General features: G+C 40.9%; 2 protein-coding genes across 5 annotated transcripts; both read right to left on the bottom strand.

The window, feature by feature from the left end:
• Nucleotides 1-600: 600 nt before the first annotated feature.
• Nucleotides 601-6,171, bottom strand: LOC144084333 (transmembrane protein 237B-like). 2 transcript variants are annotated; one of them, XM_077612659.1, is made up of 14 exons: nt 5,997-6,171; nt 5,756-5,791; nt 4,480-4,511; nt 4,378-4,391; nt 4,233-4,295; nt 4,024-4,152; nt 3,461-3,557; nt 3,229-3,386; nt 2,870-3,002; nt 2,179-2,370; nt 1,235-1,308; nt 1,039-1,126; nt 823-944; nt 601-757 (listed from the first exon to the last, which is right to left on the bottom strand). In XM_077612659.1, exons 1-14 carry the CDS (start codon nt 6,015-6,017, stop codon nt 693-695), a joined length of 1,224 nt encoding a protein of 407 aa, XP_077468785.1. In that variant the 5' UTR covers nt 6,018-6,171; the 3' UTR covers nt 601-692. The 2 variants fall into 2 exon arrangements, with proteins under 2 accessions (XP_077468785.1, XP_077468793.1); XM_077612667.1 differs by lacking the exons at nt 5,756-5,791; nt 5,997-6,171 and adding an exon at nt 4,609-5,744.
• Nucleotides 6,172-6,205: 34 nt separating this feature from the next.
• Nucleotides 6,206-15,627, bottom strand: mpp4b (MAGUK p55 scaffold protein 4b). Of its 3 annotated transcripts, none has more exons than XM_077612000.1 (22): nt 15,431-15,627; nt 14,906-14,987; nt 14,695-14,816; nt 14,132-14,209; nt 13,973-14,054; nt 13,752-13,885; nt 11,858-11,939; nt 10,513-10,598; nt 10,168-10,242; nt 9,892-10,088; nt 9,769-9,818; nt 9,141-9,158; nt 9,009-9,050; nt 8,910-8,930; nt 8,772-8,786; nt 8,503-8,544; nt 8,254-8,424; nt 8,095-8,175; nt 7,902-7,995; nt 7,621-7,729; nt 7,223-7,357; nt 6,206-7,119 (listed from the first exon to the last, which is right to left on the bottom strand). In XM_077612000.1, the coding sequence occupies exons 2-22, from the start codon at nt 14,961-14,963 to the stop codon at nt 6,928-6,930; spliced, it is 1,884 nt and encodes a 627-aa protein (XP_077468126.1). In that variant the 5' UTR covers nt 14,964-14,987; nt 15,431-15,627; the 3' UTR covers nt 6,206-6,927. The 3 variants fall into 3 exon arrangements, 2 of the variants coding, with proteins under 2 accessions (XP_077468126.1, XP_077468135.1); XM_077612009.1 differs by having other exon boundaries at nt 10,168-10,239; XR_013303649.1 differs by lacking the exons at nt 6,206-7,119; nt 7,223-7,357; nt 7,621-7,729; ... (9 more) ...; nt 9,892-10,088; nt 10,168-10,242 and adding exons at nt 12,145-12,977; nt 13,106-13,490 and having other exon boundaries at nt 10,532-10,598.
• Between the last annotated feature and the right edge of the window lie 584 nt (nt 15,628-16,211).

Raw genomic sequence — 16,211 nt, 5'->3', positions numbered from 1 at the left:
CTATTATTACACATTAATTACTGGAAGTCATAGGTTCACCTACATTTATTTAGAAAATGTTAGTTGATTGGTTTATTTGCTCATATAAAGCACAAACTACTGTATATACAGATGTAAAAAACCCAAATCATTTCTAATATTTTGATAATCATCATGATAATTTTTCCCCTTGAACATGAATCAATTTTGTATAAAACCATATTTTGAGCCGAACTCTGCGTCAACTATCAGCTTCATCTGATAGAGTCACTTTGTTTATTTGAAGGTCTGCTTTATGTCATTGCCATTATGAAAATTGAGTTAAATTTCAACTCCAGCTAGTGAGTAGAAGCTTAAATTTTTTTGGTGCCATCACTGTCTAAAATTTGTAATCATTCAAAATACCAAGCTTTGTTATTTTTGCGATGAGGTTTCTACTTTTGTGAAAAAACACATTTGGAATTATGACCCCCGATAAAGTTTTCAATGGGATATAGTAATACGTGTAGCCCATATGTGCGATTACAAGCAATTTGTTGTTTTTTTGTAATTTTGCAAAATGATGTTGATGATGCTTCTGTCTTGCTCTCTACCTCATAGTCCAAACATGAAAAAGGAAGGTGATGATCACATTTTTTATAAAAATCTAGACAGTCATTTATTTTTATAAATACAGAGCAAAAACATGTGCAAATGTCTCAGAAATGTGTTAGTCAGGAGCCTATTTGCAAATCGTCATCTGTCTTGGGTGGCTCGACTTGCATGGCAATCAGGTAACCTGAGAAAGATAAATAGTGTAAGAGATGTATGCAATAATGTCAGTGGGTCTTGTTAGTCTCTCACTTTCGGTATAGTCTCTCTGAGGTCGGATGGCGATGAAGATCCAGGCCAGGCCAACCAACAATGCTACCACAAGATTGACTGTCACCCATGAGTGGAGAATTTGATGTTGCGACCCCGGTAGCCTAGAGAGAAACAAATCCATTTTGAGCCAACCTTGGGTTTTGTAAATTCCTGTTTTATTTCCAACTATTCCCATTCCCAAGTTTGTAACCTTACCATAATGTTGCATTGGTGTCTGGGTAGAGATTGATGCGATCACTTGTCATCTGCTGGCTAAGGGACAGCACCAATGCTGAGAAATACACTGCAATGTTGAATACAACCAGGAGACAGAGAAATTGTTAAATAGAGATGTTGTTAAAAAGTGAATTAAAAAAAAAATGGACTGGCATTTGTGAGGGAAAATACTAACAAAGGGAAGCAAGAGCCACTGGATCCAGCGTGATCAGCTCCTGCAGCGCCATGGGAATCTTGGCCAGGTTTACTCTGAGGAGAAATATTCCCGCTTAATCCAGCATCAAGTGTTTATGAAATAGTACACACAGTATATATTGTCACACTCCTGAAAAAATGGCCAAAGGATGAAAAAAAACATTTGTTGCCTCAAACTTACGAAAAAAAGTGAAAATTACAGGAACTGGTCGTGCGATAATTGAATTGGTTTAAACCACAGCAAATTCGCATGTAATATATATATTCATTTGAAATACTGTTCTCCAAAGCACTCGGGATAGTAGATGTGGTGGAGGAAGATCTGTCTTTTATTGCTATATTGTTACCGACGGTAAGAAAATATCTTCCCTTGGGCGCCAAAGTACTCAGGCACAGACTCCGATGCTCTGTCCTCTTGGATGCCAATATGTGACAACCATCACAAACGCTGACTCAACGGAAGGTGAATTTCAGAACAAACTTATTTTCCTTCATTTAATGATTGGTCTTTTTTAGACAGGGTCCTGAGAAACAATGTGTGTCTGCAACCTATAACTTCTAAGCTTTTACCAACACTGTACGCAACATTGAAGCATTTATCATACCTTAAAAGAAACATCAAAATCCAAGCATTTTTAAGTACCTGTACGAACCATGATGTTTCCAATCCCCCTCCTGCCACAGCAAAACAGTCATATGCGCATGATAGATTTACCAAAAATTCACCTCCCCCAGAATCCAAGACCACGACTTGCTCCCTTGTTCAGAAATTACTACGTACTATGATAGAAAGAATAAAGCAAAACAACTTCACTTATAAAAAGCAGATTTTAAATATCTGATCTCAAATATAAGCCATTTTACTTGAACTGTATGATTCAACCTTTTCATAATCAACGTGGATGGAAATATATTTCTTGGTACCTGTCAAAAGCAGCCACAGTGCTGATGGCCAACAGCATGTAAAGCAGAGACTGTGATGGGTAAGCCAGGCATTGGTATTGCTCCAGCAGGTTAGACATCGCTGTAAGGTGCTGCCCAGCTAACATAAACACTACCACAATGTTCCACACAGCAAATCCAGCCAAGAAGCCTTGACAGTGCAGAGCAAAAATCCTGAACAGGCAAAAGAGGGAAAAAAATACGTTGAGGTCAGATTTGAGCACTAGAGTACAAAAGAACCAAAACATGTACTAATTTTCTGTAGCGCTTGTCATGAGCATGTCTAAAATGACTTTGGGCAGACCACATACAGACATTCAAATTCACATCTAGGATCGTCATTAAACATCATATTCATGCCTATGGATTTTGGGACAAAACTGAAGTAACCGTTTGGGGTAGGCGGATGTTGGTTGGAATATGCAAATTCCATTAGGAAAGTCCAGAACCTGTATCTAAATCTCCAACCTCAGAAATGTAAGACGAGGCATACTAATAACTTGTCTTCCGTGAATATTGCAATTTAGTTTCACTTGGGGTAGGCGGATGTTGGTTGGAATATGCAAATTCCATTAAGAAAGTCCAGAACCTGTATCTAAATCTCCAACCTCAGAAATGTAAGACGAGGCATACTAATAACTCGTCTTTTGTTAATATTGCAATTTAGTTTCACCTGAAGCCTTCATGCACCCTGAGGGAAACATCCCTCGTGGTCCAGCTTGGCTGCATGGGACGGAAATCATTGGGGATTTCCATTTGGTCACTGGTCTTTCTCCTGTCTGACCACTCTGCCGCCTGGAAGCGCTCTGATGTGATGGTGGCAAAAAACAAGTACATATAAGAGTGAATTATTTTACATTTTTTGGTTAAGTAAAAAACAAACAAACCATTTAGTGCTTCAACCATTTTTTACAACAAATATACAGAAGTATTTCTGCTACCACACACACAAAGTAAATATTTTTTGGATGAAAAGTCGCAGAGCGACTTATAGTCCGGAATATACAGTACAATATTCATTCCATCACTCACTGTTCCGCTCTACAAAGATCTTTCCAACTGGCTGACTCTGTCCTTGCGGGGCACAGAACAGGGAATGTTGTGGTTTATAAGATGACATGTCTGTGATAATGTCATCTTCTTCGACATCCAATTCATCTGGAAGTGAGGATTCCCCAACTTTTGACTTCCTGAAATGTTGGGCAAAAAAACGCAACATGTAATATTAATCCAATTCAACAAAAATGAACACAAACGTACTTACTTTTTCTTTTTGTTCTTTTTGACTGCTTCCTCATCAGTGGTCTGATCCGCTGTGTCCCCGTTTACCAGATCAGTTTGGTCATCTTCCAGATCGGAAGCTTTATTTAAAGATAATTGATAATAATTATACGTATTTCTATACAAACTGCGCCCTTCTATATTTATAATTTGAGTTCGGCATCACTTTTTATAATCGTTCTCAATTATTTTCAGATTTCACCATATCTTCTGAACAGGAAGGGACCCTTACTTATGTATCAATATATTTATACCCCTAAATTTATGAGTTAAAATGATGAGCAATTACATATATAGTCCTGATCAAAATCTTAAGATCAGTCAAAAATAGCTAAAGTCTACCTTTACCACATTTGGATTTAAATGAGGATGTATGACAAAGTATTATTAGCCATGCTGTTCCTTCCTATAAAATGTGTCACTTGAAAAATACACAATGGATGGACGGTTACAGGGATTGTAATTGGCACTTGGTCATGGAGCATAATTCCAGCCTTCAAAGTGACACTAAGAGAGGGTCATTCCTTCTGTTTGGTCTGACTCTACCTAGGGTTGCTGTCTTTTTCTTCTTTTTCTTCCTTTGCAGAGGTGCATCTGTGGTTGCATCAAACGAAAGCTGGTCCTTGGGCTGCAATGTCTGCCCACTGCCCTGACCTTCCATCTGCATTCCTTGATCTGAATAGAATTGCATGGGATGAGAATGGGCAAGAATCGATGAGAATTAATTCCCATTTCAACGGGAGCATCGCACACACCGTCAGTGTCATCAGTTTCAGTTGTCTGCTTTTTCACTCGCTTCTTCTTGAGCTTTCGCATTTCTATTACACAGCAGAGTTAAGTCACACTCATTAGTTTTAATAACCTGGTCAATTATTTCTTTTCTCTCAGTTCCTCACTCACCAGCTGCATCTTCACTTCAGTGTCCCGATAAGAGAAAAAAATATTAAATTAATTTGAACAAAGAACTTTATTTTTGCCTTAAGAGGAAATTGACTTGCCTACCTTTGAGCTGTGTCAAGTTCTCGTTGAACTCTCTATACCGGGGGATAGATTCACAGGTCACTTGTGTGCATTTGTATCAGTAATTTATTTTTATAGCAGATGACAGGACAAGAAATAAACATCACCCACCGAAGTCTTTCTGGCCATTCTTCACAAGAAGCAGACAAGAGTGAAGTGAAGCTGTACATTACGTATACTGTTGATAAATCCTTAGCTAAATCTGTGGTCAAGCATCTGCCAGGAGTAAGGATTACTCAGGGCACAGGTCAAAGCCTTTCCTATTTGGAGTGAGTGCGGGCGGTAAAAGAAGTGACTACTGTATTAGAATAGCTCTTGGGTCAAAAGTGATTTTGATTATGGTTTTGAATCAAAATGTAATGGTAAAAGCTCATTTGGGATGAGAGTAGGTTTTCGTAGACAGATTGTTAAAATTAGAGTCCTGCTGCCAAAACGGAAATGAACAACATCAAATACATGTTTCGGAGATGCTAGTATGATTAGGATGCCCAAGTGTTTTGAAGTGAATGACAAAAATGTAATTTTGGTTGTGTATGACTGCTAAAACGAAATGATACTGAAACGAAATGCGGTGGGATGAATAGAATTGTTGAGATGTAGAAGACATAAGTAATGAAATGTGAAAGGAAGGAACATAAGTAAATATGTATCTCTGAGTTGGGGAATTTTGTTTTGAAGAAAACTCTTCAAATATCCTAAATAGGCTGAATATTTTGCAATTAGGCAGCCCGGTGGAGCGAGTGGTTAGCGTGTCGGCCTCACAGCTCTGGGGTCCTGGGTTCAAATCTAGGTCGATCCACCTGTGTGGAGTTTGCATGTTCTACCCGGGCCTGCGTGGGTTTCCTCCGGGTACTCCGGTTTCCTCCCACATTTCAAAAACATACATGATAGGCTGAATGGACACTCTAAATTGCCCCTAGGTATGTGTGTGAGTCTGTCTCTTTGTGCCCAGCGATCGGCTGGCCACCGATTCAGGGGGTCCCCTGCCTCTGGCCCGGAGTCCGCTGGGATAGGCTCCAGCACCCCCGCCACCCTAATGAGAATAAAGCGGTTCGGAAAGTTAGATGAGATTTTGCAATTAAATGAATTGGTGGGGAAATTTGAAGAATACATATATTTCATTTATTACCCCTGACATTTCCATGAACAAATTTAAAAGAACGACTCGGTTTTGTGTTTTGATTCATTTGATTATTAATTTACAAAAAAATACAATAATAATAATACGAGGCATAGAAGAGTTCATTTTTATACTGACCTGTGGCAAAGCCGGGAGCTTCCTGGGTCGTATTGGCTATAAAGTAAACACAGCATAAGCAACAAACTAGCATAACAACGCATTTTAAGTAACAAACACGTGTTTATAACTTGTTAGATAGCTAGATGCCTTGCTTTCATCAAAAGTAAACATTAGCAAATTTTCATAAGAACGCCGAAAACTAATGTTTTTACCATACACTCAATTGAAATAGATGTTCCTTTGCAAATAGAAACGTTACCTTTGGGAGTCCGTTGTCCATATTTCGTTTCTATTTTCCAGATATTAATAATATGCTCATTCGGCATCACATCCAATGCAATGCGCACTAAAGCTTTACTCGTATGGTTTCACATATTTCGGCTTTGGCAATCGGCATAGTGGCGTTTGAACCGGAAGTAGCTTCTGCTTGCCGAACGAGCATCCGGCTTTGTCAAAATAAAAGTCAAATAAGAGTCAAACTTGTATGCTTTATTATTGACAGTTCGAAGTGCAAAATCGATGATACCAGATTTTACTATTCAATTTAAAATGGATGTAAACAACAACAAAATCTGCCCACAATTTTGCATTTTGGCATGTACTGCGCAGTTACCTGTTTATCAACAGTTTATTAATATCAATACAAATATTACATCACAACCTAAACAGTTTACATAGGAAAAAGGGCCATTCTTTTTTTATTCATTCGTTTTTTGAACCGCTTATCCTCACAAGTGTCGTGGGGGGTGCTGGAGCCTATCACAGGTAACTACGGGTACCAGGCGGGGGACACACCCTGAATCAGTGGCCAGCCAATCGCAGTCCATTCTTTTGATTTTGATGGTAAATGTAAAATATGGGTATCACTGTGTTGAAACAATGATAAATATGTAGACAAAAATCCCACAGTGGTCAAGTGGTTACCATGCCTGCCTCACAGTTTTCAGGGTCTGGATTTGAATCTCAGCATATTCTTCACACATGAATTCCAACTTCATATCATCTTAAATAACAACTAAATTGCCCAAAGGTGCAAACTTCTATTTATTCCTTGCGATCTCAGTCCAAAGTCAGCCAGGATAGGCTTTAGCCCACCTGTTTACTTTTTTGTGCTGATTCGCAAACTTCCTTCATTGTAAACTGCTTTGAAAACACAGGTTAGATCTTTCTTGCACCTTTACATGTTCTTTCTATGACTCTGTCTGGGGTCGTATCCAGTTCGTGGGAACCCACTGTGGTTCATCCTGCGCCTTCCTAATTGCATTCAGCAACTGGACGCAGGAGTCCTGCAAGTCTTTGTTAACAATCACATAATCAAAGAACTGCGAGTAGTGGGACTCCATCTTTTGGGCGGCATCTTCCATCTCTTGGAAATCTTCATCCTATTGTATCGAGGTCAGAATCATATCACAATTCCTCTCAACGACTTGAACAGTCATTTGAAATGCATACTTTTCTTCTCATTCTAGCAATCCACTGCCTCACCTTAAAGGGGCGGTTGACATAGTAGTCAGTGGTTACGCATGAGTCCTGTCTTGTCTCTTTGAGTTCCTCCAGCGGCGGTGGTTTCACGTAGATGATATAAGCACGCAGGTCGTGTGTTCTTACAGCCTGAATGGCCTGAATGTGGTACAAGGGAATATTTCATGATATTCATGTATACATGTTTTTTTGTATGAAAATTAGATTTGATTAGATTAGATTAAACTTTATTCATCCCGTACTCAGGAAATTCACTTTGTTGCAGTATAAGGTGAAAACACATACAGACACAACAATAGGTCATTAATAAATACACACACACACGCACACCAATAAACAAATAAATAAATAAACACGTAAATAAATAAACAAAGAAATATATGATTAAATAATTAACTCACATTTGGTTCAATGTCAATGAGGCAGGTCTTCCCACTGTCTAAAACTTCCCGGACAGACTCTTTGCTGGTGCCGTACAAATTCCCTTTATATTCACCATACTCCAAGAACCTGCAGGCCATTGTGAGTGCAAACAATCTCAGTAAATGGATGAAGAAAGCATTGATACAGTCCCTTCACCTAAAATATCATAAACAATTAATTAGAGACTGTGGTTATTTACCAGTTACACCACATTCGTAGTTATTTATTGGATCCACTACGACGTACTAGTCACACACACCTGCTTTTGTGCACCATGTTGTTAAAGACGTCCCGGCTGGTGAAGTGATATTCTCTTCCAGATTCCTCGTATCCTTTGGGTGCTCTTGTAGTGTCTGGTACAGGAGACATGGACATTTGGTTTTCTGTTCTCTTTGCCTTCAAATTTCAAATATATGTTATCTCACAAAACATGGGTAGTGGTGGACACATACAAGGTACCGCTCCTTGGAATGTGTTTGGATTAATTTTAATCAAGCGTCTGCGAAGTTCATTTACACCCACACCTGATGGACCTAAAACAGAAGACTGTTATAGTTACCTATATTTTACCGAAAACACTGTCTTGCGCAATCAAAAAGACATTAATGTACCTAACAAGGCAATGAGGCGGTGCACATCACTGGAACTGCGCTGGTAGCGCACCACTTCTTCATAGGACCAGTTGACGGTACTAGTACAGTTATTGGAACACGGTGTAGAACAAGACGTCAGGGTGCTATGCAAGCGTCTGCGGCAGAGACGCATGCTGCGTCTGAAACCAGCTGAGAATGAACACGTAAATTGTTTTGCACTGCTTCATTCCGAACGATTACATTTAAACGTTGCAATTAATGACATACCGAGGTGTACTCCCTCGACGTTGGTGCTAAAATCATCCCTTTCTTTGTTGACAGAAAAAAATAACAATGAATATTGATTTTCATCCTCAACATAAACTGAATCAATTAATCACAGGAGAATTGTGTAAAAAAATTCCTAACAGAGTAAAACCTCCCAATATCAGTTTGAATTCATTTGACTCACACTGGACACACATTTAATTACTTTTATGAATCCTTAAAAGAAGAAAAAAATATGCCCAAATTTTGGTCTTTCATGGAGTTCTCACCATCTCTGAGTTCATCTGAGTCCCACATTAGTGAGCAAGTGGGGGAAAAAAACAAGACATAATAGATTAATATTCAGACGAAAAACGGCTGCACATTGCCAACATCAGAACTGATTCATTTAACAAAGACTTACCTACCAGATTCAAAAGCCTCCTCATCTGGTTGAAAGAGAGAACAAAGATAGTGGTGTTATCTGACATTTACTTTGACAATAAATGCACTAGATGACCATTTACCTGCTTCAACACATTTCTCATCAATGGCCATTAAGTCCTCCTCTGTGAAAAAAAAAAATGAAAATAAAGATAGCATACATTTAGGGTCAAGCGCGTAGTATTGTTAAATTAAAAGTGATAACTCAGCCATACCTTCCTCCACCGTGCTCACTTTAGCGAAACAAGGGGGTGAAGAGAAAAAAATAAATGCATTTAGTCTGCAAACTCACTAGGCCCACTAAGACCACAAATAATGGGTAATCGGACGTTTCGTCGAAAGACGTTTGGTCCCCGGACGTTTGGTCGACCGGACGTTTGGTCGACCGGACGTTTGGTAGAACGGACGTTTGGTAGAACGGACGTTTGGTCGCCGGGTTGTTACTGTTGAAACCATCTCTCAAAATTATAATCATGAGAGAGAGAGAGTGAGTTTAATATCTAAATATCTAATATCAAAATATCAACAGTAAACTCTCTGTCATAATTTGACAGCGAGCGAACCCGGCGACCAAACGTCCGTTCTACCAAACGTCCGGTCGACCAAACGTCCGGTCAACAAAACGTCCGGGAACCAAACGTCCGGGGACCAAACGTCTTTCGACGAAACGTCTGGTCATGCAAATAATGTGTTCTAGAATATAATGCTGCATTTTTTTGTTCATATTTCACATGGAGTACAGATCATCTTCGCATCTGTTTGTTAACCGAAGCAGTAGTAAATTTGATCCATAATGTGCAGGGATTTTTGAATGTTGGAATCCTAAAAATAGGGTGAACTTACATAGGTGTATGCAGGTGTGAAGCTGATAAGGCATCAAATCCCTCTGCTTCCTGTAAACAACACGCACATTAGGAAAATTAAATCAACATCTTTGACATGTGAGAGGAAAAGGACAGAACTGACTGTTTAAGCAGGTCGCTGGAGGGTATAAGCCCTGCACAGGCCATGTCGCAGGGCAGTTTCTTGGCCTGCCACCAAAGAGTGTCTGTCTGATCTACAATCTCCAAAATGTCGCCTTTCTTGAAAGTCACGCCAGCGTCTGTGCAGGGGATGTTGGGATCTTGCTGAGGGCTGTAGTCCACCATGGCTCGCATATAAAGCTAATGTATGGCATGATTTTGAGAAGTTAGCAGATGAATCCGGAAGTGAGCATGGAAGTGGGAACACAGGACAACTCACCATTGTGTGGTTGTGAATTGGCCTGTTGGTGATGGGAACCACTTTGAATGTAATGGTTCCGTGTGCTTTTGCCTGCTGGTTGGAATAAAATCACTGAAGTCAATTTATTTTTACTTCGACTTGAATCCTCGCGATCCTCCTTTCTTTATATTGACAGATGATATATGACAGAGAAGAACGTAAAAATTGTATTTAACATGGCCAACACAGTTCTATAGTTTAAGAATGGCAAAATGATTGAAAAAACTTATTTGCAGAATTTCTGATCGTTTCGTTTTAAAACTTGATCAAATCAGTGTTCACCGAGGCATAGCACTGACGGGGTACTAAAATCCATTGACTTACCACAACTTGAATAACTTGCTCTGGCTCCAGGCCGTCCACGGGAAACCCATTTACTTCTACGATCCGGTCACCCGCATGGAGCAAACCTAATCACGCAAATCATGAACTCAATGAGGCTTCACCACATGCTCTGCATTCACAAACAAAGTTATTAACCATGTACTGTCCGTTATTCATAAACATACAGTAAAATATGTTTCAGGTCAGTTTTGATGCAGGCCAAAACATCCTCACAATAATTGTAACCCTTTTATATAAAATTAAGAACAAAAGCTCATCTCGAAATAGCCCGCCATAAAGAAAAAAGACAAAACTACTCATCTGTAAGATTAAAGAGCCAGTAGAGGGCTGCCTACTACCACACAACAATAGAACTGTTGGGGAGTATTCACTCATTCATTTTCTCTACCGCTTATCCTCACAAGGGTTGCGGGCGGTGCTGGAGCCTATCCTAGCTGACTTTGGACACCAGGCTGGGGACACCCTTAATGGGTGGTCAGCCAATCCTATTGGGTAGTAGATTGAGAATGATGGGCAGAGCTCTCTCTTTATGAGAAGTGTTTAATTTGGTTTCATCTTTTCTTTAATTAACGTGGTTGGTCTGACATTTTTTTTCAGGGCAAGCGCATCATACGTGAGTACATGTATACCCATTTTGGCTTGTCAAATTAAATGCAACAAACTTAGGTTGCGGCACAAAATAAATACTTGATCACATTTATTTCTGAGGATCTTACAGAAATGCGCAATGGGCCCCATTTGACCTGCGGACATGTATATTTAATTCCACCGCATTTACCGCAGTTTGCTTTCCAAACTGGCCCACGATTTGTGCATGCAGCTAACAGAGCATGTTCTTGGCATTAACAATGACAGCAGCGAGCAAATATGTTATGAGACAGTTTTAAGATTTGGAAGTTTAGTTTTATTGTTAAATTGTGATCGTGATCTAGTTATATTTTCTGTGGCGTGACAATGGCTTGAAATGATTCAGAGTTGAGAAGCCTTAAAGAGAATTGCAAAATATTAATGTTATTAAGTAAATAGCTTCACTTAAAATTTTTGAACGCTCACATGTAAAGTATTTAGGCTAGGCGCATTTTAGTATGGTTGTTTTTTTATTTTTTTTAATGTAAAATTTTGGTAACTACTGTAACTGTACTAATTGTGCAGATACACTGATATATCTCTACTAGTTTTGAACCAAAATGGCTGGCAAGTCAGTGACCATGTTTCAGTGCTATTGACATCGAGAGACTTCATTTTAGGAAATGTCCTCAAAATTCATGTACATTATCCTTCTTTTTGTTGAATGTGTCATCTTTGACCAGAAGACGTAACTCACCACTGCGATCGGCCAGTCCTCCGTGAATCACCCGGGCCACAAAGATCTCCCCAGTGATTTCATTTCTCTTTATTGTGGCTCCCTAAGGCAGAAAAGAGGAAACCAGATAAGACTTTTGAAATGCGGTAAAATAGCCAATGGATTGAGTGAAATGGAGACAGCAAATAGTGTTGTGAGATGAAAGAAAAAAAATGACTGCAGAGCAGAGCACAGAATGAAAGTGAAAAAAAGAACGCAAGAAAACGATGAAGATGAAAAATTAGATGACCAAAAAACTTCCAACTAACATAAAGCAGGTTGAAAAGATCGATTGAATGGTTGGACTTTTTCTCTCCCGGGCCTCATGTTGACTTCCCTTTCTTCCTCTGGTTGGACCGACCACCCCTCACAGCAAAGGAAGACTCTTTGGCTTCTCCCAGAGTGCCGTTAGTCAGAGAGTGTGATGAAGGAGGATTTTTGGTCTTTCCGCGGGGGGATCCACGGCAAGATCCGGAAATAAAACTGCTTGGCTGAGAGGTAGAGGGCGCATCTGGGCAGCTGCTGAGGGAACTAGAGGATGACGATATCATCGAAGGCACAGATGAAAGCGATGGCCGCTTCACTTTGCTTTTTATGAATGTTCTGTTTTGTAGGTGGGTGCTTTTTTCTGTCGTGCTGGTATTGATGACCATCTGAAGCCGGTCTACCACCTGGCTGAGCAAGGTCAAAGCCTGGGAGTTTTCTTGGACCGTTTCGGACATGTGCTCAGTAGCATTTGCCATCTTCTGCCCAAGTAGCCTGATGTCTTTGGCGCTGCTTTCCATCGAGCTAGTGGCTAGTTGCACTGTGCTACGAAGCTCATCTAGACTTTCCTGCTTAGCAAGCTCTACAGGAAGGGCTCGCGGAATTTTCGATAGGCGGTGTGGACACGCGGGGCTGGGGGGTGCCGTGCGACTCCGGGGGCTTATGTCTCTCAGTTTTGGAGTCAGATTTGGCTGTAGAAAGTGGTCCAATTTGGCGTAGTAGGGTACAGAGAGACAAGGCGGAGAAAGATCCCATTGCTGGCGCACGTTGGGGGAATGGAAGCGCAGCGGAGACGACTGATCCTCCTTTTTGCCATCTATCTCTTCAATGAAGCCGTCTCCAAAAAGAAAAAAAAAAGAAAGGACTCTGTGTTACAATCATCAAATAGTGTCAGCAAACGTGATGGGTGGTGGCGGAAGAGGATGCAGTTGAGTGTGGATGATGGATTTTCAGATTGTTCCTTACCAATCAGGACCGAGCTGTAGACCGAGGGAGCAGAGTGGTTCACATTCTGCTGCCAGAGTAGGTTAGTGTGACAAAGTCTGCACTGGGTTATTGGTTTGAAAGTGCGGTTCATTGGCATGCAGCAAGGTGAGCAGTGTGGCCGAACTGTTGAGTGACACACAGCTACTTCTGATGGGAAGCTGCCTCTGCGCATGTTACAAATTGGCAAACACTTCTTATTCGGGCTCGAGATGTTCTTGGGCCCCAAAACCCCTTCTAAGTGAAGCCTCTGCCGTGTTAGGCGCCTCAGTGTACCCCAGTGACTGCGGATTTCAGCTCTTGGGTATTTTGCCACAGGGGGTGACACTGCAGGCAGCTGAGAACAAGCTGTCAGTTGGTTCTGAAGCTGTGAGACAACAAAGGGACTCAAAGGTCACTTGTTTTCAACATTTGTTTCACTGTAATTCTTTCTCCTGGTCTTGCCAATATACACATTAAGAACAGATACAAACACTGAAAAATGCCAACAGTCTAAATTGTGTGTCACATAGGGAACCTGGTACTCTGGGATCGTGTCTCGATGTGACCCAGTTCTGGTTTCAAGTGGGGTCTAATACAGAATCAGCTCAAATTAAATTTACAGAAACAAAGAGGCATGCCAGCTCACCAGTGGCTGTTTGTTCTTGACTAGGCACACGATCCTGGTAGCCTCCTCTTCATCTGGGATGTCACCTGACAACGGTGGCAATACAGGCTCGTAGCTTTTCTGTGCCACTGTATCGTGTGCAGAAAACAGTGCCTGTATAGATAATTTAGACAATTTCTATACTTTTCTTTAAAAAAATAAAAATAAAAGAAATGCGGAAGCAGCAGTCCATTTTCTTAACTTAAGGTGAGGCTGTCTCAAGATTCGGTCAAGCTCCTTGGCCTCCTCGGAGCAGCTTGCCAATGTCTTAATGTCTACCAGAAGCTGCAAAAACAGAGCAAAGTGAGTGTGGAGCAGACCTCCAGCACGAGAGAAACATCCGAAGGCAACTGGAGTGGAACCTGAAATGATAGTCCAGAGGCGTAGTCCAGAACTGGTGCTGGAGACTCTCGCAGATACTGTTGAAGACACTCATAGACCTGTTAAAATAATCATTAATTCCGAGTTAATGTGATGCGCCACAAGATGAGAAGATGGGGTAGGAGCCGTCAAAACGAAGTTCATTTTCGGCAATGATCAGATCAAGCCCATCAAGCCCTCTAGACGAGATAGTTCATTAACATAAAATTGCATGAGTCCTTCTGATCCAAGTCAGTTGCAAGTTCTGACTCCTTCCTGTTGTGGACAAGTCAAGAGTAGTCGAGTCACGAGGATTTTGAGTCAAGCTGATATGCATTAAGTTTGATTCGACACTGCAAATTCTCCCTATGTGTGATTAGCAGCGTAGAAGGTTGTTTGTCTAAACATATGTGCCCCTACGGTTGCAAACCTGTTCAGGGTGAGCCCTGCCTGTATTTATCTGGTGCAGGCCCCAGTACCCCAATGAGATTTACTAATTCGTAAAAGAGTGCCTTAAAAAGGGTTAGTCATTTTGTATGCATGCATAGTTTCTGTGAGCGTGAACCTTGAGCAGTGACTGCAGCCAGGGGGCGTTGAGCAGACTATGTAGAATCTGCGCCCCATCAATGTCAGGATTGAGTGTTCGCTTCACCTCCTCTACCACATCTGTGAAGATTTGGCGAAGGCCTGTGACACGTGCCCATACAGTCACAGTTAGACAGATGGCTCAAGTGTGGTCGTGGAGAAAAACATGACACTGAATTCTCTCTACTCACCCTGCTCCCCCAGCTCAGAGTGAGGGCTTAACACCTGAGCCTCAACCGCCTGCCTCATCTTCACAGCTGAAGAGCCTGGAAACTTTAAGAACAGAGAATAATATTTTCACAAGGGAGAACATGGAACAAATGCTAACACAGTGCATTCAATATATTTCCCCCACATGGTAGGTGTGATCTTGAAACTTGTGGGGGCTTTTTGTGACAGCTGACCCAATTTCTAATGCTAATCCATTCTTGAGCTGGTTGCCGGTGAGAAAAGGTCAGGGGTTAATGGCACGCTTCACGGTGGTAGTAACACCATTACTTACTGTTACGAAGACGTGCCAACTTCAGTATGTGCTCGATTTTGCACGTAATAGACAGAATGCAACTATATCTACTTCATTATTGGTATATTAGAAAACATATGCAGACAAAACAGTTAAATGATTAAACCTGTCATGTTAAAAAACATTTTAAACATGATTAAGAGAATATTGAATTCATGTAATGCATTCAAGTGACACAGAAAGTCCATTGTACCTCCAGGTCCAAGAGGATGCCACAAGTCTATCGTCCAGATGTTGTGTTCTTCATCATCCCATCACATCAATCCAATTGCATAGAGACACACACAGAGATAATTTTTGTTGGTAAATCATTCCCAAGAGACTGAGCAAACAACAGAATGAAGCAGTGTCATCAAGCTGCAAAGAATGAGAGAGCTGTAATCTCTCTCGATCCCATTTAATCCCAAGCAAGTGAGGCGGTTGCTTCTGGCCACCGGAAGCCAGTTCCTCTCTCACCCACTGGCTTGTTGCCTGCAAGCTGACAAATCTTCTTAACTCTTTCAGACTCGGGGTGGCACGCAGGCAATGTTTTCAAGGATGCAGGTGTAGCTTTACTACTTAATCATGATTGGTCTACTACAGGGGTAGGGAACCTATGGCCTGGGAGCCATATGTGGCTCTTTTGATAGGTGCATACGGCTCTCCGCTAAAATGTGAAGTAAAATATGGTAACCGCTGTTGAGAGCTCAGTCCTGAATGCATCAGTAGGAGCGTTATGTGGTCATTGTGGTGCCGACACTACTTCTAGTGCGGCTTTAAAAAATTTTTTCCATTAGATTCTTCTGCATGCATACTCCCATTGATTATCATTGATTAGCAACAGCGCAACAGTGTTGTCAAAAGATCTCAGAGAATATTTGTACTTTAAAAGTGGTGACATTACTACAAATAGCACACATTTTAGTGTATTTTTCCTTTTAAATTTTGAGTATGGCTCTCACGGAATAACATTTGAAAATATGAATTGTTTATGG

This window comes from Stigmatopora argus, chromosome 1 (genome assembly GCF_051989625.1).
Source record: "Stigmatopora argus isolate UIUO_Sarg chromosome 1, RoL_Sarg_1.0, whole genome shotgun sequence".
Taxonomy (NCBI): domain Eukaryota; kingdom Metazoa; phylum Chordata; class Actinopteri; order Syngnathiformes; family Syngnathidae; genus Stigmatopora; species Stigmatopora argus.
The sequence above is the reverse complement of the archived record's forward strand: the minus strand, read 5'-3'. Positions and strand labels throughout refer to the sequence as shown.